Source organism: Microcebus murinus, chromosome 5 (genome assembly GCF_040939455.1).
Source record: "Microcebus murinus isolate Inina chromosome 5, M.murinus_Inina_mat1.0, whole genome shotgun sequence".
NCBI classification, from domain to species: domain Eukaryota; kingdom Metazoa; phylum Chordata; class Mammalia; order Primates; family Cheirogaleidae; genus Microcebus; species Microcebus murinus.
Window position 1 is genome coordinate 40,893,079 of NC_134108.1, and position 24,885 is coordinate 40,917,963.

General features: G+C 39.3%; 1 protein-coding gene and 1 pseudogene across 1 annotated transcript in view; both read left to right on the plus strand.

Moving 5' to 3' along the window:
- The first annotated feature begins 642 nt into the window (after positions 1 to 642).
- FAM184A (family with sequence similarity 184 member A) overlaps positions 643 to 24,885 on the plus strand; it is a 149,059-nt gene continuing 124,816 nt past the window's right edge. The window contains exon 1 of the mRNA XM_076003025.1: positions 643 to 722. Coding sequence (XP_075859140.1) covers positions 663 to 722 — 60 coding nt within the window. The 5' untranslated portion in view covers positions 643 to 662. The remainder of the gene's footprint in view (positions 723 to 24,885) is intronic.
- On the plus strand, positions 20,734 to 21,672 carry LOC105857018 (peptidyl-prolyl cis-trans isomerase A pseudogene; annotated as a pseudogene).

Consider the following 24,885-nt stretch of genomic DNA (forward strand, 5'->3'; position numbering starts at 1 on the left):
AGGACTGTATAAAATGTATTGGTAGAGTTGAAAGAATAATAATAATCTCTCATGGCATTTGAAAATTAGAACATTACCAGTTCCTTAGAGTGTCTTGTGTGCCCAAATACTTCCTGATCTGTCCCCCACAGAAGTGACTACCACCCTATATTGTGTATGGGCCATCCCTTTGCTTTTCTTCATGGTTTTATATCATATATGTGGCTCTCTAAAGAATATATTCCACTATTTCTTCGTGACTTGCATCTTTTCTTCAATGTTGTTTTTTAGATTACCTAAGGTGGATGCCCATACCTGTTCATTTATTTTGAGTTACTATATAATATTCCACTTTACAAATACCCCATCATTAGTTTATCCACTAATAAATTATTTATGAATTTTTGCTCTTAGGGGTAAGGCTTCTGTGAACATGTTTTCTAGAGCATATATGCAAAAGTATCATTACGGTACATACTGGGAGTGGAACTACTGGATCACAGGTTAGGCACAAGCTCAACTCTCCTAGAAAATACAAGTATTTGGGGGCATGGTTATACCAGTTTATACTTCCCACAAGCATGGAATAGTGTTTCTATCACTCTGTCCCTTTGGATTGAGCAGAGACAACATGGCTTAATGGCCTTTATGCCTCTCTCTCTTCCCAGTAGGAAGGCAAGAGGATGAAGGACCCATGCAGTGTGGTAACTCTTCTGCCTGGGAGTGTTCTTCATGTGATCCTAGTGAGTATAACTGTGTCCTCTTTCATGACACAGTGATATGCTTTTTAATTTGTATAAATCTGTTAGATGTACAACAGTAACTACGGTAGCCGGCATCCAAATGGTTTTCAATGATGCTTGCCTTCTGGTGTTCACCCTTATGTAATGCACTCTCATGGTAAACACAGCTGACCAGTGTAGGCAATAAGGTATTTCATAAACAACAGACTGTGGTTTCTGTGAGGTCATAAAGGACATGGCAGTTTTTGCCTGGCTTTCTTTTGGATAAAGCGCTGCTCTGGGAGAAGCCAGCTGCCATGTTATAAGGATGCTCAGTTTCTCCATGTGGCAACAGCCAACAGCCAACAACAAACATTAATTTACTAGTCCTGTGAGTGAGCATCTCACAGACAGATGCTCTGGTCCCAGTCAAGCCTTCAAATCTCTACAGCCTAGCTAACTTCTTGACTGCAACCTTGTAAGATATCCTGGCAAGAGTCACACAGCTAAGCTGCTCTCAAATGCCTCCCCTCTGCTCCCACAGAGACTGAGATAATAAATATTTATTATTGTGTTAAGCCATCAAGTTTTGGGGCAAAAGAAAACTGATAACTGATAACTGCTACTGCTCAATTTGGCTTCAGTTTGCATTTCCCTGATAACTAATGAAGTTGACATCTTTTCCTATGATTATGGACTATTAATTTTCCTCTTTTGTAATATCTGGCTCATATATATTTCCCCCATTTTTGTGTTGGTTTATTTGTGTTTTTTGTATTGAATTTTCAAAATTGTTATATTCTAGATACTAATCTGTTGTTGATATGATGAATCTTACATATCTTCTCCCAATTTTTAGTTTACCTTTTAATTCTTATTACTGTATCTTTTGATGACCTGAATTCTTAATTTTAATATAATTCAATATAGTAATCTTTTCCTGCAAAGTTATAGTTTATATTTTTGTATCTTTTTTTTTTTAAGCAGGGTCTCATTCTGTTGCTCAGGCTGGAGTGCAGTGGTGCAATTATAGCTCACTGCAACCTTGAATTCCTGGGTTCAAGCAATCCTCCTGCCTCAGTCTCCAGAGTAGCTGAGACAATAGGTATACACCACCATGCCCAGCTACTTTTTTTTTTTTTTCATTTTTGTAGACATAGGGTCTCACTATGTTCCTGAGGCTGGTCTCAAACTCCTGACCTCAAGTGATCCTCTTGCCTCAGCCTCCCGAGTCACCAGGATTATAGGCACACAGCTTTTTGTGCCTTCTTTAAGAAACTCTTCCTGGCTGGGCCTGGTGGCTTACACCTGTATTTCTAGCACTTTGGAAGGCCAAGGCAGGAGGATTGCCTGAGGACAGGAGACCAGCCTGGGCAACATAGCCAAACCCCATTTCTAAAAAAAAAAAATAGCCCATCATGGTGGCACATGCCTATAATCCCAGCTACTTGGAAGGCTAAGGTGAAAAGATCCCTTGAACCCAGGAGTTCAAGGCTACGGTGAGCTATTATCTGTTGCACTACAGCCTGGGCAAAAGAGTGAGACCTTGTCTTCCTTACTCAAGTTCTTGAAGGTATTTCCCTATACGCTATCCTAAAATTTTACAGGTTTTCCTTTTACATTGACTCTTTTACCAAGATTGACTTTGGGTTAAAATATAAGATAAGGATCTATTTTCAAGGTTTTTAAGAAATATATGGTAACTATACTCTCCATAAGCCATTTGTGAAATAGTCTGGTCTTTCTCCAGGGATTTGCACAAATAAAATTCCCATATATTCATGGATTTATTTCTGGACTCTATTCTGTTCTATTTATTCCACTTGTCTATTTGTCTTTCCTTACATCATTAGAATATTCTTAATTACATACTCTGATGATAAATTTTTATCCAGTAGTGCAAGTCTTCCCATCTTTCTTTTTCCTCCTTAGTCTTCTATTCTTCCATATAAATTTTTGCTTCTCTCTTTTTTTTTTATTTTTCCACCCAGATATCTTCCATATAGATTTTCAAATCAGCTTGTCAAATTCCACAAAAATCACAATGGGAGTTTTTGTTTTCCTGAAATTTTACCAAATTTATACATCAACTTGGGGAGAATTAAAATCTTTACAAAACATAGTCTTCTATCCATAAACATTATATATCTTTCCATTTATTTAGGCATTCTTTAATAACTTTTGATAAAGTTGCATCATTTTCTCAATAAAGGTACACATTTTTGTTAGATTTAGTCCCAGTTATATTTTATTTTCATGCTATTATAAATGGTATTTTTAAATTCATTTTTCTACATAATTATTGCTTGTGTATAGCAATTCAATTGACATATATGAAGATATATATTTACTTGGTTTCCAGCAACTCTGACAAACTTTTTTTTATTGTAACAATTTCTTTGTAGATAATTTTCTTCATAAACAATCATATCACCTGCAAATTACATTCAATTGCATCTTCTTTTCAATCCTTAAACATTTTCTTTTGCATGTCTAACCACTCAGTGCTGAATAGAAGCGGCAGTAAAGGACCCCCTTATCTTGTTTCTTATTTTAAGAGGAATAATTCAACATTTTGACATTAAATATGGCATCTGCTGTGGGCTTTATGTACATGCTTGTAACAGATGCTGTATTGTACCTCGGAGGTCCCCCTTCTGAGGTGAGGTAATTCTCCCAGCAGCTGGGAGTGCTGCTGGCAGACAGCTCCCAACTGTCAATGTTCTTCACCTTGCCCATGTCACAAACACTTCCTGGGGCAGCCCACCACTGATTAACATGGGGTACACAGGACCAATCTACTCACCTTGAGTCAGGACAACTGAAAGAGCCAGTCTTGTTTCAGAGCTCTCTTTGGGTTGGCTGAGGTTTTCTCTAGGCTACATTGCAACCCAGCTTCTCCTACATCTCTGCCTGATCCTACTTCCTTCCTTTCCCTTCCTTGGGTGCTGACACCAAGAACACTCCCTAATAAACCTCCTGTGTGTTAATCCCCGTCTCAGAGTCTCCCTAGGGAACCTAAGCTGTGACAATGACTCTTACCAATTCTTGAGTAAGGTAATTCATAATAAACTAGTAAAATAATCCAGAATAAACTAAAACTCACATGAAAAAGCCCATATAGGAACTGAGCTGTAGAATGCACTTGGCAACAACAAATTAGTAAGAGAGTACTTATGTGCTAAACACTTTGCCAAGCTTCCTCTTCTGAATACATATTTCCTTCTGAGAATTTACTAATTCTCAAACCTCTGTTGAGTTTATCACTCATTGGTCACACAAAAATATCCACAATTGAGCATAAGCAGAATCAAACAAGATTTACTATGACCCAGTCCTTCAACTCAGTGAGAAGTCTCAGATCAGGAATGTTAAACACAAATCCTATCTTTATTGCCTAATTTGGCTCTTTGTTTCCTGATATTTTCAACTCTAAGTGTTGATTAAAATGAAAGGAACATTATATGAACATCTGGATCCCAGTTCAATCCATCCTCTAAGCTCCTCACTACCAAGGGAAAAGGCAATTGAAATCTAATGTTCGTGGAAGGTATAAGTTGAAGCCAGGGTAATAAAAAGATTCCACCTCAAGTGCCAACTTCCAGTGACTGGCAGCAACTACCTGAGTCACTGTGTTGCAAAGGATTAGAGCACTATGTCCCCACTCAAAGGAAAAGAGAGCTGTAATCCATTAGAGATGTCTCACAGGGGGGATAGGCAGCACAGAAGTGAGGAGTGGCTAATGGATAAGAAAATAGAAGACTAAGTAAATAAGAGAAGAAATTTGCAAATGAATGAAAAGTGGCATTTACAATTGTAATTACCTTTCTCTTCAAAAATGTAGGTTTGGAGTGCAAGAATTATTGAGACTGGGATGCAGGCAGCTGTGGTAGTACCAGATGACAATTTTAATGATCTCGTGGGGTTGGAGCTGTATCAGAACCTCAAATAAGAGTTCTTGTCCTCTAGCCAAGCCAGCCTAGTAGGAGTTACTAGGGTTTGCTGCCAACTAACTTACAGCAAATTATATTGCATTTGCCACCACAGGCTGGTAGGAGAAAAATACTTAGCAGAAAAGAGCGGGTAAAGGACTGAAACTGATTCTGCAGTTATTAGAGGCTGGCTAACAATACAAATGTATTCTTTTTTATGGGAGAAATGATATACATTCTGATACTCAGTATCGTTAAAACCTACAAGGAATTTAGCATTTGTTATTTCAAAACAGAAATAAATAAATAAAGGTTTTATGGGGAGCAAACTTGTAAAAATTTTATTCTCAAAATGAGGCCTGATTATACAAGAAAGGAAATATAATCAACTTAAGCAGAAATGGAATTTTATTCATTTGCATACTTTACTTGAAAGCTTTCAGTATAAATTACTGTATTGTTCTCCCTCATATAACCACCTTTCCAAATGCTAGCTTGAGAATAAATTAAAGAATAGCTCTACCCCTATAACTCTCCTTACCTCATCTTCCAATACTCTACTGTCTTCCTGTGTTAAAATGTATCTATAGCATAAAACACAATACAGGATCATATTTTATGGTAGAGGAGATTAGGTTATGAACATGTGTGAGGGCCCTCTAGACACAGTAAACAAAATTTAAAGAAAGAATAAGGAAGAATTCTAAAATTGCCACAAGTCTGCCCAGATTACTCAAGCAAAAGTTTAAAGACTTGTTTCCATACTTAACAGGGTCTTTTGAGCCTACAGGGCCATGTAATATTTTTTTATTATTATTATTTTATTTAGTTAATCCAGAATAATCTTTAGGAGAAATGTTTCATGCCTGACTAGCTCAGAATCTCTATGTCTTTAGATGGAGTAAGTCAGGAGCCATTCCCTTCCACCTTTGACTTAGGATACCACTAGCATCAAGAAATGCAATTCTGAGCACAAGATTGTGGCAGATACCCAAGTAGGTGGATTTTAGGGGGAGCAGAGCATTGTTCTGAGTTTTTATTTGGTATTCAAACGAGGGTTTCAGAGACCGGTTACAAAGACCAGCTCTTATCCAATAGTTTCTGTCTATATGAGTTTAAACAAATTAATTTGTAAGTTTCCACAGTGTAGCAGGGTCTGAGGTCCAGGCAGTTCAGTGGTTTTTAAATAAAATGGCTATTTCTTTTTTTTTTTTTTTTATGATTTGGATTACCTAACACACTTTTCTATAAATCAACAAGATTACCGTCATTTTACATTAAACTACTTTTTAGGGAGCTATTAATAGAATTTATTAAATCTTCCCCTATGACAATCCTGTGGACTCTTTTCTTCCTGTAACTCCAGCTTGTGTCTTTTGGCCAGTTTGCCAGAACATGTTTGATACTATGGAAACATCTGTGTCTCACAGCAATTGGATCTAGGGCATTTATTTCTATTCCCTGGATAAGATCCACAGGAATCTGTCAGTCTTTCATGAAACGTTTATTTCCGAAACAATATACTGTTTTCTGATTTGGGGGCTCCCTAAAATTTCATTTCTAAAGCTGGAAGTCTTCCAGGAATGGTAGTTTTAAATTTTCCTCTGGCTCTAAGTAAATCACGTGGATTTTATTTAACAGTTGAAGTTATTTAACTGGAAAAATATATGACTCATATTCCAAATATTGACAATATCCAAATATTTCCCTTGTTTTTTTTTAATATGTTTAAATCCTTGTAGGCCTCTGTTCTTCCATCCTGCTATGTATACTAAAAACACTCAGTGTATTCCTCCCCCTGTTGGGCTTTAAGTTTATGTAGTTAAGTAGATTTTTGCCAAAGGCAGGGGTTCCACCAACCCTCCAATAGAGATTCCCAGGGTCATCCCCAAAGCCTCTGATTTTGTATATCTGGGGAACGGTCTGGAAATATACATGTTTTAAAACTCCCTTTCTGTTTAACTTTGCTATGAACCTAAAACTGCTCTAAAAAATAGACTATTTTTATGCATATAAATTAAAAAGCAAAAACAAACAAACAAACACAAAAGCAAAACAAAAAGCAAAAAACAAACACACAAAAAAACTCCCCCCAGTGTTGTGACAGTCAGCCTGCTTTGAGAATCCCTGGGACTTTCCTCTAATACTGACATTAAGAACCTCAGAAAAATCTTGTTGGCTCTAATCCCTCTGGTTCCCTCTAGTGGACCAAAATAAAATGCACTTTCTACAACTTAAGCAATTAATGTGAGTGAAAACCACATTAAAACACATGGAAAGACCAATTATGAGACGCATTCAGAAAAAGGCAACACACATCCCAATAAAATGGGTCTGGGCCCTAAAAGGATGAGACAGTCCCACCATATCTGCTTCAAGTCTGGTTTTGCTGGGGAGGAGGGGGAGGAGCCCAGGTTGGCACTAAGTACAACAGACACAGGCAAAGGTTTCTCAATGCTGTCCTCTGCAGGTTGCATTCAGGTGTCTCTGCCCCACCACAGACCCCCACTAGTGATTGAGATGTCTGAGAACAGAGAAAAATGAAGTTCTATAACTCAAAGCATTTTATGTTGAATCCATATTATTCAGCTCTCCTCTCTCCCCTGAGAGAAGAGAAATTAAAGGGAAGTTGAATCTGGTTGAATACTCTGTGTGCACAAATTAGATAACCCTGCCATGTGACACGCTGGAAATTCCACAGACATCAAGTTATGAAACCGAATTTACAGGCATGACTGTCTCTGTCCACTAACCTTGCAGCACTCCAGGCGTGGAGTAGTGCAAAAGTTCTTCCTTTTGGGTAGCTCTGGATCCAAATGTGCATTGCACTCAGGGTATACTGCTGATTCCTTTATGACTACAGCCAGCAACTTGGGTCAGCCTGGGGAGAAACATAACTGAGCCCAGGTTCCATGGGTTAAGGAAAATCAGCTCTGGTATCAGTCTTTGAAGTTCCCAATTCAACCCCCTCATTGAGCAGAGGAGGAAACAAGGCCCTGGAATCCAGATCATCTGTATATTGCTTGAGTGCTTATTATCAGTGGAATATTCCATCCTAGTGACATCAGTATTCCAGAGGGTACAGAAGATCTTCTGCCTTGTTGTAATCTAAAGATCTTGTGAATGGAGAAGGACATAGCTTGAATCGCATAAAGGGGCAAATGTAAATCAAAATACATGCAGCCACATCCAACCCTCTAACTCCTGTAACTGGAGACACACAGCTCACCTCTTGCATCCAACCAACCACTATGCTGTCGATTCTACTCTCTGTGTCTCTTTCAAACCTGCCTTCTTCTCTCCATGCCCACTGACACTACCCTGGTCCCGGCTATCTGCCATGGTCTCCTTGACTCTAACACAGCCACCCCTCTTTGCTATACTTTTCAAACTACAGCCAGGGTGATATTTTTTAAGTGCCAATCTCTTCAAGTCATTCTTCCTTAAAACCCTTTGATGTCTTCCCACTGCACTTAGGACAGAAATCTAAACTACTAGCATGATTTGTAAGGCTGGCTATGAAACATATACCAGTTCAGGTCATAGGGGGCTACTTATAGCTCCTTAAATGTGCCTTGGTCATTTAAGCTTTAACCCCTTCACAAATGCTTTTCCCTGCCTGAAACATCTCCACCTTCCCACACCCATCCCTACGCTCCTCTCCTAGCTGACGCCCACTCAAGCATCACTTCCTCAAGGGGGCTCCTCACCCTTAGCCCACATCGCGCCCTGTGGTCCCCACTCAGTAGCATGCACCATCCTGTACTCACTTGCCTGTGTGCGCAGCCAGAAAGTCAGCAGAAAGCCGTTTGCTTTATTCACTCTAGCATTCCCAGAGCCTCACACAGTGTTTGGCACAAAGTAGGTGGTCAGTGAATGTTTGTTAAATGAATGAGTAGATGAGTGAATGACCTGAGGAATAATTGCACACTGCACATGTTCATCCCTCCCGGCTCAACTCTTCTCTCCCACCTCCCAACACTATTACAATATCTTGGGAAGGAAGGAGAAATGCTTGGTTTGAAAAAGCTCCCCAGGGGACTTAAGGGTAGCTGCTTCCTTCCTGCGCTCTCTCCTGATTGGGAATTCCTGATCAGTCAATCCCCTCAGCTCTAGACTCAGAGAAATTAAATGATCTGATCAACATCGCATGGTTACTTAGTGGCAGAGCCAGGTTTCCTCAGTCCTAGGGGAAGTCCCTTTCTATGACATTCAGTAGCACTGGCAGATACCCAGAAAATGCCTTCTCATAGCCTGCATGTGTTTAGATTTTTTTTTTTTTTTTTTTGAGACAGAGTCTTACTGTGTTTCCCAGGCTAGAGTGCCGTGGCATCAGCCTAGCTCACAGCAACCTCAAACTCCTGGGCTCAAGCAATCCTTCTGTCTCAGCCTCCTGAGTAACTGGGACTACCGACATGTGCCACCATGCCCAGCTAATTTTTTCTATATATTTTTAGTTGGCTAATTAATTTCTTTGTATTTTTAGTAGAGATGGGGTCTCACTCTTGCTTAGGCTGGTTTCAAACTACTGACCTTGAGGAATCTACCTGCCTCAGCCTCCCAGAGTGCTAGGATTACAGGTGTGAGCCACCGCACCTGGCCTAGATATTTTTTATAAAGAGCAGAGAACAGTCCTAGATACTTGTTTCCCCTGTTGGATCCTAGATCCTGCTGTCCCACTGACACCCCCATTGTAGGCAAAATTCTAGGATGTCCTCCAAGATACCCTACCACCACAGTGTACACACATGTTTTTCAATCAAATACTAACCTAGGTGCTGCTGTGAAGGAGTTTTGCAGATGGAATTTCAGTCCCAAATCAGTTGACCTTAAGATAGAGAGAGATTATCTTTGGTGGGCCTGATCTAATCAGATGAGCCCTTAAAGGGATTGGGCTCTTCCTAGAAAGAGAGATTCAAAGCATGAGAGAGATTAGACACAGGGAGATTCTCCATTGCTGACTTTGATGATGGAGGGGCCACATGGTAGGGAACAGTGGGCAGTCTCCAGAAGCTTAAAGCAACCCTGACATCAAGAAAGTGGCAGCCTCAGTCCTGCAACAAGGGATGAGATCCTGCCAGCAACCTGAATAAGCTTGGATGACTCCAAGCCTCAGATAAGAATTGCAGGCCTGACTGATACCTTAACTTCAGTCTTGTAAGACCCTGAGCACAGAGGCTAGCTGTGCCATGCCTGGACTTCTGACCATCAAAAATGTGAGCTACTAAATGGTCGTTATTTTAAGCCATTAAGTTTGTGGTAATTTGTTACACAGCAATAGAAAATGAATATAACCTCCACACTGAAACTACAATAGCTCACATTCAGAGAAGTTCTCGAAGCCTGAGTGGCTGGAGTGTTACTGGGAAGTCTCCCACTTGCTGGCCTGCTAGTTGCTCCTAACAACTTCCCTGGGCACAGGGAAGTTGCTCTATGAGCAAGGCTGTGAAAACCTGTCCTCACAGAAAGTTGACTATTGACGCCCTGTGTAATTAGATCAACTATTCTGGGAATTTAAAAGTAGTTTGTCAGTTGTGGATGCAAAGCTGCACATGTGTAGTTTATATGCCAGAAAACACAAGATCCCCAACACTGTTCCCTCTAAGTTTATAACCAGCTCTTCAGTTAATGTAAGGAATTAAGCCTGAAGTAAAAATTAATATTTTACATTATCAGATTTGCTTAAAGATGGCCAGACAATAATTGTTAACCATACATGTGTAATGACTGATTAATAAAGCTGGCTCAAGTCATAGACCAGACTTGTATGCAAATATTCTCAGAGTTTATCCTAAGAAAACTATTAATAGATGCAACTGCTTGCATATAAAGTAAAATGCCTCAATAGCAAACCACAACAATGTTTATAAAGAATGATTTATAAATAATACCTTCGAGATTACTTTCAAATCATTCGTAAAATTAGCTTAATTACCATAAATATTTTCTCTGTGACTAAACAGGACTTCTAGGGAGCTTTGAATCTCTGGAATTTTTATGTAAAATTAAGTATACATATCTGCATTTTCCTGAAGTAAAGGGTTCATCACTTTCATCAGATACATAAGCTCAAGAAAGCTAAAACCAACTGCTATACTGTAAAAAGTTTCCAAGGTTGTACCTACTTGGAATATACAGACTAATAATTGTTACCAAAAGTACTTTAAAGATGTAAAACAAAATAAACCATTAGGGGCATGGTTTATTTGATCTTCTAATTGGCCAGTTTGTTCATGACTGAATGTCTTTTCAAGTATTATTAGATTTGCCAGATGGAAAAAAAGACCTCTACTACCAGGGAATAACTTACTTTTTAAACCCATTATCATTTAGATGAACCCCTTATAAGCAATGATTTCAGCATGACTCATTTTAATAGCATATAATTGTCTTTTTAATAGAGTATGAGAAGGCTTTTATACCCCCAGGTAAAATTTTATAAATAAATGTAGATTTTTTAATTATAATTACAATTACTGGCATAAAGTTAAAGCCAATGGGCTAGTTATAATCATTATTGCCTTGATTTAAAAATTTAAGAGATGCCATCATAAGTTTCGACATAACTTAATTCTAAAAATTACCTAAAATATTGCAGCAGTAAAAGTTGTTGATCTCATGATGAACTTTGATACTGTAAAGCTCTTTGCATGGTTAACATATATAAGAAGTCTCCAATGCAGTGGCTAAAAACTGGAGTAAGAGCAACTCTGCCAGAATTTTTGTTAGAGACCAGATAATTAAACCAAATTAAAAAAAAAAGATAAAATCCTTTGAACTAAAAAATGTATTTGGCAGTCATCTTTAACGGCATAAACACTGATTAGCTTAGACTATAAGTAGTCAAGAATATTTTAAATTGAAAAAAGAAATAAAATGAAAAATTTTAAGGCAGATATTGCTTATAACAGTTAACATATGAGTCCATAAATAATAATTGACAATGACTATAGTTTGGGAGTGTGCAAAGTTGTTTTGCAGTGTGTGCTTTGTAAATAGATCAGAAGATTTACCTAAACTTATATATTACAACTGTAATATAATCCCACAATCAGCAAATAGGTAACTTAGATGAAATTTAAAATGGAGAAGGGAGAAAACAAATGTTTCCAGATGTATTAATATTAATTTATAATATATAACAGTCTGTTTATTTCTACATATCTATCTCTCCAAAGATTCTGTGACCCAAACATCTATACACACTACAAATAGTGTGAACAGCAATCAACTTGTAAGCATTGGTGGTGGAATTTTATAGCCCCTTTAGAGAACAGTTTAGAAGTTTCTCAATATATTAAAACATAAAGTTACCATATGATACAGCAATCCTACCTCTAGGTATATACTCAAGAGAATTGAAAACATACATCCACATGCTTGAACACTAATGTTGATAGTAGCGTAATAGCCAAAAAGTAGAAACAACCCAAATGTCCATCAACTGATGAATGGATAAAGAAAATGTAGTATATCCACACAATGGAATATTATATGGCCATAAAAAGGAATGCATACTGATATATACTAAAACATGGATGAACCTTGAAAGTGTTATGGTAACTGAAAGACACAAGATACAAAAAGAGCATGTTTGTACGATGCCACCTCTACTAATGTCCAGAATAGGCAAATCCATAGAGACAGAAAGTAGATAAGGGGTTGCCAGGGGCTGGGAGTAATGCCAGGGGCTGACAGCTAATGGGCACAGCGTTTATTTTCGCAGTGATAAAACAGTCTAAAGTTAGATACTAATGATCCTTGCACGACTCTTTCAATATGCTAAAATCAACTGACTGAATTGTATACTTTAAAGTGGTGAACTTCAGGGTATGTGAATTATATCTCATAAAGCTATTATTTAAAAATAGCAAAAACTGACTGACATGTTGGAGTTTTTTCCAGTGTCTTTTTTTCCTCATCTTTTATATTAATAGTTGCAATCATATTATGTTCATATGCTTAAAATTTTTAAAGTATGCCATTTTATTACCAACTCCTCAGAAACATAATCTTAATGGCTGTACAATATTCTATTGAGATCATCTCCCACGATAATAAAGGGAACTATACTGAGTGCGTAATAGGAGCTAAGCATTCTTCTAAGCCCTTTATATGTATCATCTAATTTAATACTGACAACTTTATGAGATAGGTGATTTTATGCTCACATTTTATACAAGAAGAAACCAAGGTTTAATTAATTTTATGGCTAGAGAGTGATGGAGCCAGTTGCATTGCTTTGCATTTGTTTCCAGTTTTTCACTATTATAAATAATAAGAACTATCCTTGATTGCAGAAGACCATACTTCTGTGTCTATGGAAAGGTCCTGGCTTAATTAATAACTGCATATCAGGGCCATCTGTGCCCAAAAGCCATATAAAATAATTCAGAGAGCAAAGCCTCTGCCTTAGGATGCATCATCTTTGGTGTCATCTGATCTCTTCTTGACACCTCTGGGTGACCCCGTATGTGGACACTGCCTGACAGGCCCTCTGTTCCCTGTCTGCTTATCTCCCCTTTAACTGAGTCCCTCACTGGTCCTTCTTCTGGGAGACTCCCAGCCTGCCTTTTTGTCACACACTTTGCTGGCTACACTTGCACTATGAGGCAGACTCCAGACAGCTAGCCAAACTTTCAGGTCCTAGAAATCCTGAACCAGTTAGATTAATCATTAAAAAGGATTCAAGTCCTTCATGTCTAACCATGTGAAATAGAGAAAATTAACCTCTCTGAGTCTTTTGTTATCTATAAAAAATGATGATGATCCTCCTGTATACTTCACAGGGGTGTTTTAAGGTTTAGCTAAGATAAGGTAAGTGTTTAATAAACTGCAAAGGTTGTAAAAATGAAGTATTGTGTTGGAGTCACAGGCACGTTGCAAAGCACTGGGGCCCCTGGCAGCAGCAACAGAACTGACACAGCATCTCAAGGTGACCATTGTGGAGGAGGCCAGCTGGGTTAGGGTATGACTGTAAATCGTACTCAAATTTACCAGGCTGTGGTATGTCCTGCTTCCAATTTTCTATACAAAGGACTAGCCAGGAAACAAATAGGCACTTCTAATTCAACATTCTCTACACAGATCTCACTGTTTCTTCCTTCCTCTCCCCCTCTGTTTCCTGTCTTAGTTAAGAGCACCACTACGTGCATAGTCACCAAAATCAGAAATCTGGTGATCATACTTGATTCCTAGTGATCCAAGCTAAAACTTCCAAGAGTTTGTTTCTCACTTTCCCTCAACCTCACACACAAACTGACCCACAGACTTGGCTCCCAGATGTACACCCCTGCCACCCCTGGCCTTAGTTAATGTCCTCCTAGTCTCCTACCAAATGATCACAATAGTCTTCCACCTGGTCATACCCAGTGTTTCTACTTAGTCACACCCTTTCCAATTCTCCCGCAATCTCTAAGACCCAAATAATATTTCTAAAATGCAGATACAATCCTCTTTTTGAGGCTTTTCTGTTTTCCAAGGGATAAAGTCTAAAGTTTTAGAACTGCACACAGGGCCGTTCACACTCCTACACAAACTTCCTCACCAGGTTCCTCTCCCGGCCCCTGCTCCATCTCCAAATGCACCTTACTCTTTACTGAGGGACTGCAGATTGCTTTGAGAATATGCCACACACTTCCATACATCTGTGATTTTCCAAATACTGTTCTCTAAGCCTGAAGATTCCTTCTTGTCCTCCTAATCCTCTTCTGCCTTGCGAGATTCTTCTTACCTTCGGGATCCAGTCAATGTCACTTTCACAAAGTCTTCCACAGGCAGATGGGCACTCATTTTTCTAGGCTTGCATAGCACTGTGGCAGTTATTGCCTTACAGTGCTCTTATTGCTTTTCCTATTTCTCTCCTTCACTAGACTGGGATTTGTAATAAAGGGTCTGACTCTGTTTTTGATGTTTCACTACTGACAGTTTTAAAGCCTACCCCCCATACCTCTTTTCCCTTCTGCCCCCACATCCAGACAAGCCAACAAAAAGGCCCATTTTCTCTCTCTGTGGAGCTGATGGGAAATTCACATCTCTCTACATCCTGGCCCTGAACAGGGGAGCCCTCACCCAGGCCCCACCTCCTAACCACCATAAAGCCCCAAGACACTCTTTTCCTTGCCCTTTTAAGCCATTCCAGACCAGCTTGGGAAACCCAACCTGCTCTACCTGGAAAGCCTCATTATGTAAGTAACAAACCTTTCAAACCCTCTTGGTGTGTGTGCAGCATCATCAGCATCTGAATCAAATTTTGGATGGGGGTCTATCCTACTTCTGCAGGGTAATCAGAATAGGATCATTGAGCATATGAGCTATATCTTATTTATTCCTCTTTCCTCATTATCGGCCTACAATATAACAGCTCCATGAATAAATGGTTATTGAATGCATGCTATATTTAAATATCACTGGAATATGACAATTAAATTTTATGTGAGCTGTTTTATGAAGTTAATAGTTTCTTTGTGACCAGTTTAAATATGGTCAGTGGGAAAATGAACACCATCAGAAATATTTCAGAAAAAGAAAAATTTGTAAATCATTTGAAATAGTAAGTAAATATCTATCTAAAAACTGAAAAATGGGCAAATGAATTGAATAGATATTTCTCCAAAGAATATATACAGAAGGCCAATAAACATATGAAAAATGCTCAACATTATTAGTCATTAGGATGAAAATCAAAACCACAACGAAATACCACTTCACACACACTAGGATGGCTATAAACAAAACAGGCAGATAATAACAAATATTGAGAGGATATGGAGAAATTGGAAACCTCATTCATTGCCGGTGGGAATTTAAAATGGTCCAGCAACTTTGGAAAACAGCTTGGCAGTTCCACAAAAAAAAATATACAGTTCCCATAATGACATAGCAATTCCACTCCAAGAGAAATGAAAACATATGCTCACACAAAAACTTGTGCATGAACATTCTAGCAACATTCTTCATAACAGCCAAAAAGTGGAAACAACCTAAATTTCCATCAACTGATGAATGGAGAAACAAAATGTGGTATATTCATACAGTGGAATAATATTCAGCCATAAAAAGAAATGAGGTACTGATTCATGCTACAGCATGGATGAATCTGGAAAACATTATGCTAAGTGAAAGAAGCTACATACAGAAGGCCATATATTATATGGTTCCATTTTATGCAAAAAATCCAGAATAGGCAAATCCATAGGGATAGAAAGCACATTCATGGTTTCCAAGCATTAGGGAGGGGCAAGTAAGGTGTGACTGCTAACGAAAACAGAGTTTTTTAGGGGGGGGGGGGCAAACATGTTCCAGAATTAGACAGTGGTGATTAGATTGCACAACTTTATGAATATACAAAACCCACTGTATCACACATTTTTAAACAGTGAATTTCATGGTATGTGAAATATAATTCAATTTTTAAAAATTGACTTAAAACATATTTATAATGTAGTAAGCGCTGTTCTAAAGGACACATTAAGCAGAAATAGCTTTTGCCTTCTCACAGTTTATAATCTAACATCAAAGAGACAGATTTGAGGCCAGGGTGGTGGCTCATGCCTGTAATCCTAGCACTTTGGTAGGTGAAGGCAGGAGGATCCCTTGAGCTCAGGAGTTCAAGACCAGCCTGAACAAGAGCAAGACCCGGTCTCTACTAAAAATAGAAAATTAGCTGGGCATGGTGGCACATGGGACTACTAGTAGTCCCAAATTAGCTGGGACTACTCAGCCTGTAGTCCCAGCTACTCAGGAGGCTGAGACAGTAGGATCACTTGAGCCCAGGAGTTTGAGATTGCTGTCAGCTAGGCTGATGCCAGAACACTCTACTCAGGGCAACAGAGTGAGAAGAAGGAAAGAAAAGGAAGGGAATGGGAAAGGGAAAGGAAAAGAAATAAGGAAGAAAGAAAGAGAAAGAGAGAGAGAGGGAGAAAGGGAGGGAGGGAAGGAAGAAAGAAATTCCTACTCCAAAGACACAAATTTGATAGATATGAATATATGCAAATATTTTTCAAAAATCTAAAAAAATAGTAAAAGTCTTTTTTAAGTGTAAGTCAATGGTGGTGCATGCCTATAGTCCCAGCTACTTAGGGGGCTGAGGTGGGAGGATTGTTTAGACCTGGGTGTTCAAGGCTACAGTGCACTATGATCACGCCTGTGAATAGCCACTGTACTCCAGCCTGAGTAATATAGCAAACCCTGTCTCTAAACATTTTTTAAAATACTTTTCTTCTGGCATTGGTAAAAATAAATATGTAAATAAAAATTTAAAAGTAAAAAGTGATATTTATTATCAATATATTATTAGAAGTCTAAAGATATCACAGTATACCTTCTTCCATCAACCAAATTAACTGAATAACTTTAAATTTTTAAAAAACATTTCAGCCCATTGTCTTAGTCTGCTCAGACTGCCATAACAAAACAACAGATTTCTTTTTTCTTTTTCTCTTTCTTTCTTTTCTCCTTTTTTTTTTCTTTGAGACAGGGGTCTCACTCTATTCCCCAGACTAGAGTGCAGTGGCATCATCACAGATCACTGCAGTCTCAAACTCCTGGGCTCAAGTGAGGCTCTTGCCTCTGCCTCCTAAGTAGCTGGGATGACAGATATTTATTTATCTGGTCTGGAAGTCTCACAGGTCTGGAGGCTGGAAGTTCGATTTAAGGGTGCCAGCCTGATTGATTCTGGTGAGGGCTCTTGTCCTGGCTTACAGATGGCCACCTTCTTACTGTGTCCTCACATGGTGAGAAGAGAGCTCTGGTGTCTCTCTTTCTATCAGAGCACTGATCCCATCTTGAGGGCCCACTCTGAGGACCTCATCTCCCAAAGATCTCATCTCCAAATATCATAACAATGAAGGTCAGGGCTTCAACATATGCATTTGGGGGGGGGGGGACACGATTCAGTCCATAGCACCCTTAAAAACAAGTGAAGTTTAGTTGTCCTGCCAGCAGATTGTTTTCACTCCTAGACTTCAGAAATATCAACCATACCCACATGAGGGAGGGTATAGAAAGCAACGACTAGGTAATAAACTCACTGAGGGTAGGGACTATATATTTTCCTATTTGTATTCCTATTTGTTCTTCTGGTACAGGGAGTATATTGAAAAAAGTGAGTAAATAAACTACTTTGAGAGAAATAGTGGCTTCATGAGCAGAAGAAGAATTGTAAGATTCTCAGAAAACACCACTGATCGTCAGAATCAGAACTCTGGCGGGATCTCCAGGCACTTGCTCTAATCCCCTGGTTTAGAAATGAGGACTGCTCTTTTCTTTGGCAGGAACATCTTTCCCAACTCTTCCATTCAATACAATTAACACACAGACTTTGTAAACACAAGCACATGCATGATGACTTTTATCATGACTCTCCAAATCATTTCAGAGACTACATTTACATAAGTGCAGGGAATATGGGCATAAATACAGAGGAATTCTTAGCCAGACCAGTTTAGCATCATGTTGAAAATGAACAAATTGCCATGGAAATGCTGCTGCATGAGATGTTTCCACTGATCAGAGTCCAGACATGATTCTTTAACAACCAAACACAAAACATAACAAAGGATAGTGATCACAATGCTGCCCTTCTATATATGGGCTCTTCCAGAGATTTGAGGACTTTTTCAATGAAAAAAAATGGTATAAAAAGACAGTAGAAAACATGCCTATGTCTGCCAGTCTAACATAACTATTTTCATTTTTCATGTTACTTCAAATCCTTATTCATATTAATACATATTTCACACTAGAAATTGCAATTTATTTACTTGAGACAGACATTACTTGCTTTGTTGCCCGGGCATCATCATAGCCCACTGCCACCTCAAACTCCTGGGCTCAAGCAGTCCTCCTGCCTTAGCCCCGAGAGTAATTGGGACTACAGGCACGCACCACCATGCCCAGCTAAATTTTTTATGTTTTATAGAGACAGGGTCTCGCTATGTTGCTTAGGCTGGTCTCAAACTCCTGCCCTCAAGTGATCCCCCTGCCTTGGCCTCCCAAAGTGCTAAGATTACAGGATTGAGCCACCTCGCCTGGCTTGCAATTTATATTGAATTGTATATTCTATTTTCACATATCAGATCATAAGTCTTATTCCATGTTTATGCATAACCCATACATTTATAATTTTAAAGGATCTCTACTATTCCATTATATCTAGGTACAATTATTTTCTAATGTTGGACAATAATTGGAAAGGGAATGGGAAATGACTTATATCATTTGTTTTATTTTGTTTTTGCTTTTAATTTTCATTCTGTTGCACTGTTTCCAAGAGTGTGATTCCTTAGCCCAGTGGTATGTTTAAGCAAAGTGAGAAATATTGTCTTCTTCCTCATAGCTTCTAATTACTTTGATTTTTATTTTTTTATAGATAGGGTCTCACGCTGCTGCCCAGGCTGGAGTGCAGTAGGGCAATCATAGCTCACTACAGCCTCAAACCCTGGGTTAAAGAGACCTTCCTACCTAGCCTTCCCAAAGCGCTGGGATTACAGCAGAGAGGCACCACACCTGGTCCTCTAATTATTTTGCTTAAAATCAGAACCACCTCATTAATATGCTCATAGCCAATCAAAGGAAGTTTCACATCTATAACTCATTGCTACCACTACCAATCCCTCCTCAAACCAATAAAGAAGGTGAATACAGAGTGGTGTTTGGCAAGTAATGTCTCAGGGTCTGTCATTCTTTATCTTCTGCTCCGAGATGTTCTAGAGAGTGGGACCGCCACTTCCCACAGGCCTTTCAGCCAACAACCAGACAGAACAACAAGCCAGCATAATAAGCCATCTCTTTGTCTGGTTTGCTGCTCCTTCCTGCCAAAGGTGGAAGGTTTTAATATTCACTTGACAGAACTGATATTCTGAGGTTAAGATGGGCACTGAATTGCTTTATCCCTCCAGAGTAATTCACCTCTCACCTCTTGGTTCTTGTTGCACCCAGCTGGGTTTCATTTATTGGATAGTTATTTACCAAGCACTTAGTATGCCAGACACTGTGCTAGTCAGAGGGGAGGTAACAGGGACAAGACACACATCACCATTGTCCTCATGGATCTTTAAATAGATGTTAAATAGAAGACATGAACTAAAAGAACATCTGTTTTGATAAGTGCTATGGTGAGAATTAAGGATGCTGTGAGAGAGAATAGCTGGGGGAGTCTACTTTCAGTCTCACCAAGAAAGTTATATTTCAGGTGAGCACTGGGGGAGGAGAAGAGCCACCATTGCAACACACTGAGAGGAGACGGCTTGAGAACAGGAAACTACAAGTGCAAAGTCCCTGGGGCTGCAAACAGCTTGGTTCTAGGAACTACTAGAAAGTTCTTCCAGGCATGACTTCTCCATCCAGCCTGCCCAAAGAGCTCTCCACAGTGTAGCTCTTTGCTGTGGCCAGGGCAGTAACACCGTGCATTGCTTCCCATACCTCCTGCCTCACTGCTCTTTTCTCTCACCTGACAGCTTCAGCATTAAACCTTGCCACGAGATCGCTTTTCTTATGAATCTGGCTAACACAGGGAGAAAGACATATGTAGATATGCAGACAAAATTCAAGAATCATTTTGGAGTGAGCACAGACAACTATTCTGAGAAGTTTTGATATAAAGTGACAGAGAAATCAGGCAACATCCAGAAGAGCACTGACGAGAGAGAAGGATCTATGAAGTGGTGGCCTCAGAGTGCAGCAAAGTCAATTTATGGGGAAAAGTGGTAGCATTCAGGGCCAAGCTGCATATTCATATGAGGCTTACAATCATGTGATCCTTGTCAGCCCAGTTTTCTGATTTTTCTTCAGCAAAACTCAGATGTAATCATCTGAGCTGGGATGTAATCACAAACAGTAGAGTTGGGCCCAACTCTGTTGAGTTAGGGATACATGAGAATTATGAAGAAAAGCATAACATCTAAGCTAGACAAAGAGGAAAGTAAAGCCAGGAAAGGAGAGTGATAGGTATTGAGAAAGAAATGAAATCAATGTATTGGAAGTCTCAATAAGGTGCAGAAATTGTAATGGACAAGGTTCTAGAACAGGGGTCAGCAAACTTTTTCTATAGGGTGCTAGATATTAATAGTAAATATTTTAGACCTTGTGGTCCACCATGCAGTCTCTGTCACAAACTCTTCTTTGTTTTTTGTTTGTATGTTTTAACTACTGTTTCTAAATGTTAAAACTATTCTTAACTCACAGGTTGTACAAAAACTGTCCTTGGCTAGGAGGCTGAGGCAAGATGATCACTTGAGCTCAGAAGTTTAGACCACGGTGAGCAAGAGTGAGACCCTGTCTCTACTAAAAATAGAAAAATTAGCCAGCCAGGCATCGTGTCCCCTACCTGTAGTCCCAGCTACTTGGGAGGCTGAGGCAAAAGGATCACTTGAACCCAGGAGTTTAAGGTTGCTGTGAGCAACATGATACCACTGCACTCTACTCAGGGCAATACAGGGAGATTCTGTCAAAAAAAAGAAAGACTGTCCTTGGGCCACATAGACCAGTTTCATTTCAAGCAGTGAAGAAGAAGGATGTTGAGAATCCAGAGAGATTTGGAGGAATTTGGGGGCAGGTTGAACATGTGAGAGAGTTTGCTGCTCACAGTTCTAGTATTTCAAAGAATACAGTGAGAGCATTTAAGAGGAAAGTGTTGGTTTTGTAGCTGCTGTGACCCAGAGCTGCCCACACAATGATTCCAGGGTTTATGTGCCAGGGTGGTGACTTCACACGCCCTAAATGCACTGGCGGCAAGTCCATCTATGGGGAGAAATTTGATGATGAGAACTTCATCCTGAAACACCGGGTCCTGGCATCTTGTCCATGATACTAATAAATGCTAGACTCAGCACAAATGGTTCCCAGTTTTTCATCTGCACTGCCAAAACTGAGTGGTTGGATAGCAAGGGCGTGGGCTTTGGCAAGTGAAAGAGGGCATGAACATTGTGGAAGCCATGGAGAGCACTGGGTCCAGGAATAGCAAGACTAACAAGAAGACCACCACTGCCAACTGTAACAATTCTAATAAATTTGACTTCTGTTTTATCTTAACCACCTGACCATGCCTTCTGTAGCTGAAGAGGGTACCCTGCCACCCTATTTGTTCTCAATATCCTATAATCTTTGTGCTCTTGCTGCAGTTCTTTGGGTTCCATATTTTCCTTATTCCTCTCTACATCTAACTGGGTTGCAGAGTTAAGTTTATGCTTATTAAATAAAAACTAAATAATGCAACAAAAAAATTGTTGAGTCAAATAAGCTGATGAGTGGTCAGGGGCGTTGCCCATGAGAGTAGTGCCCATGCCACAGGACTAGGCTGGCTGAGTGCCCAGCCATGCTCAGACACTGGCTACAGCAACGGGGGCAGGTAGACCCACAGGAGCAGCAACGAGGGCTGGCAGTCACCTGTGCTCCCCCCTCCATGAGAGACAAGGAATAAAACTTCCCCCCTCCCTTCTCAAACAGCTCCACTTAGCATTTGGCATAAGGGAAAATGTACTGTAAATGGCCTGTTATGGCAGTTAGTAATTTTTTTGCTCTTCTTTGCAGAAGTAATCCTTTCTCTATCCCACACAAACAAATCTTCCATAGATGCCTGGATCCTGTGTCTATCCTTTTAAAATCTTTCTCGATACCTTAAATATCTTTCTCAATTCAGTTTATACCTTTTCAACACATTTTCTTTTAAAAAATAGTGTGACTATCTCAAGTCATAAAGAAAGAACTGCAAGACAGGTGCAGTGGCTCATGCCTGTAATCCTAGCACTCTGGGAGGCCGAGGTGGGCAGATTGATTGCTCGAGGTCAGGAGTTCGAAACCAGCCTGAGCAAGAGCAAGACCCCGTCTCTACTATAAATAGAAAGAAATTAATTGGCCAACTAATATATATAGAAAAAATTAGCCAGGCATGGTGGCGCATGCCTGTAGTCCTGGCTACTCGGGAGGCTGAGGCAGGAGGATTGCTTGAGCCCAGGAGATTGAGGTTGCTGTGAGCTAGGCTGATGCCACGGCACTCACGCTAGCCTGGGCAACAAAGTGAGACTTTGTCTCAAAAAAAGAAAAAAGAAAGAAAAGAAAGAAAGAACTGCAGTCGATTTTCTAAAAGAATAAGATTGAGTTTCTCTTTAATGTGGTGCTTGTCCTGTGGGCCACTCTTCAGGGTATAATAAGTAACAGCTGCCAATGATCTGAATCACAAGTGTCGGAGTGGAAACCAATTAAACTAGAAAGAGGAAAATGAAAAAGGAGACTGCTTTCCTCTAAAACTCATTAAATTTTCAATGGCCAGAAAACTAAAAATATTATCTTGAGTTTTTAAAATGATTTAGACATAACCTGGATGGAAGTCATTATACACAACACGTTCAATTTGAAATATGACCATTTAGAAACTCTGTGTAGTAAACCTCTTCATGGACATAGGAGGTCTCCACCTGCTTTCTTTCCGGAATAAACAAAATTCAGGGATTATACAGTTTTTAACGGTTAAAATGATAAATATGCAGCATACATATCCAGCACATGGCCTTGTTATTTTGCTGTGTTCGAAAACTACCAAAACATTATGGAAATGATTTTTTAAATTTTTTTCTCTAGGACTTCCAAATTACCCTTATTTGCCTCCTTCCCTGCAGCTGACTCAGTTACAAGTTATTTTGTAGTACATTAAATTGCTGCATCCCTGACACTGCCAAAACAATTTGCATAGTGACTAGAACATGACAATCTGTTCGTCAACGGGTAAGGCACCTACTCTTTTGGGATTGGGGAAACCCAAAACAGTGCCAATTTACTACTATGTGGTAATATAAGTTAGAATATAAATTCTATATTTTACAGAATCAGCTTAATCATGTCCCTGGAAGTTCAATACTTTTTAAAAGTCTTTTTTATGCTGCCAAAATATACAATGCATAAAATTTACCATTTTAGTCATTTTTAAGCGTACAGTTATGGGGCATTAAGTACATTCACATTGTTGTGCAACCATCAACAGCATCCATTTTCAGAACATTGTCATTTTCCTGAACTGAAACTCTGTACCCATTAAACACTAACTCCCCATCCTGTCCTTCCCCCCATCCTCTGGAAACCGCCATTGTACCTTCTATCTCTATGAATTTGAGTGCTATAGGAACCTCATATAAGTGGGATTCTACAGTATTTGTCTTTTCATGACTGGATTATTTCACTTATATCTTCAAGGTTCATCTATATATGGCATATGTAAAAACTTCCTTTTAAGGCTGAATAATATATTTCAGGTAAATAACATTTTGTTTATCATTTATCTGTCAATGGACACTTGGATTGCTTACTCATTTTTATTATTATAAATAATACTGCTAGGAATACAGGTGTACAAATGGGAAGTTCAATTTTAAGTAAGCATAAGGCTGCAGCACTGACCAAGGTACTTTTATTGCATCCTTCCTTTTCATTCCCTGGGACATTATTCTTCTGTTATAGGTAATGACCACAGTAAATATCAAGTTTAAACTGAAGGTGGCAGCAAATATCCATAAACTAGACCTAATGCTTGGCAAAAGCATAGCTGTTTTTACTGTGTTAAATTTTGCATGTAGTATAGAATAACCATTTTTCTCTAGGTCTCCTATGTTCAATGTAAGGAACACCTGACGCATTTGTTTGGGTTTAACTAATAATGAGTACTTTAATTGTGAAATATAGAAGAGTAAATCAATGGAATCAGTATCTGAGTGCTTGAAATTCTGCTCAAAGCTTTCACAACCTTGCCTAAAATGTCTCAGCCAACCACACATTTGTCACTTTGCTGTATCTTCAAGCTCTGAAAGTAGGTTTTCATCATTCATGAGGAATTGCCTCAGGCTCTTCTACGTGACAGACACTGCTAGCTGTCCATCCAATAGCCCTCTTACCTTCTTCCCTACTAATAAAAACCCCAATTTTGATTAGGGTCGCAGTGTACCCACAGTTTCCTCACTTCCCTTGCAGCCAGAGTTGAGCCTATGACACCGTTCTGTCCTTGAGATGTGAGCTCAAGTCTGCTGGAGATCAAAAGTTTTCCTTTCCTAATAGACACTCGGCCCCCTTCCTTGTTTTTATTGTTTTGTTTTGCTTTGTTTTGTTTGCTTCCTACCTAAAACCTGGATGGGAAACAAAAGGTGGGGCAGTCATACTGTAACCATGAGAATACCAGAAAAATAAAAGCCACATGTTAAGCATTGCAAAGTAGCAAAAGGAGGCTGAGGTAATGATGCCCAGGTAAGGTGCTCCACTGTCCCTGGGTT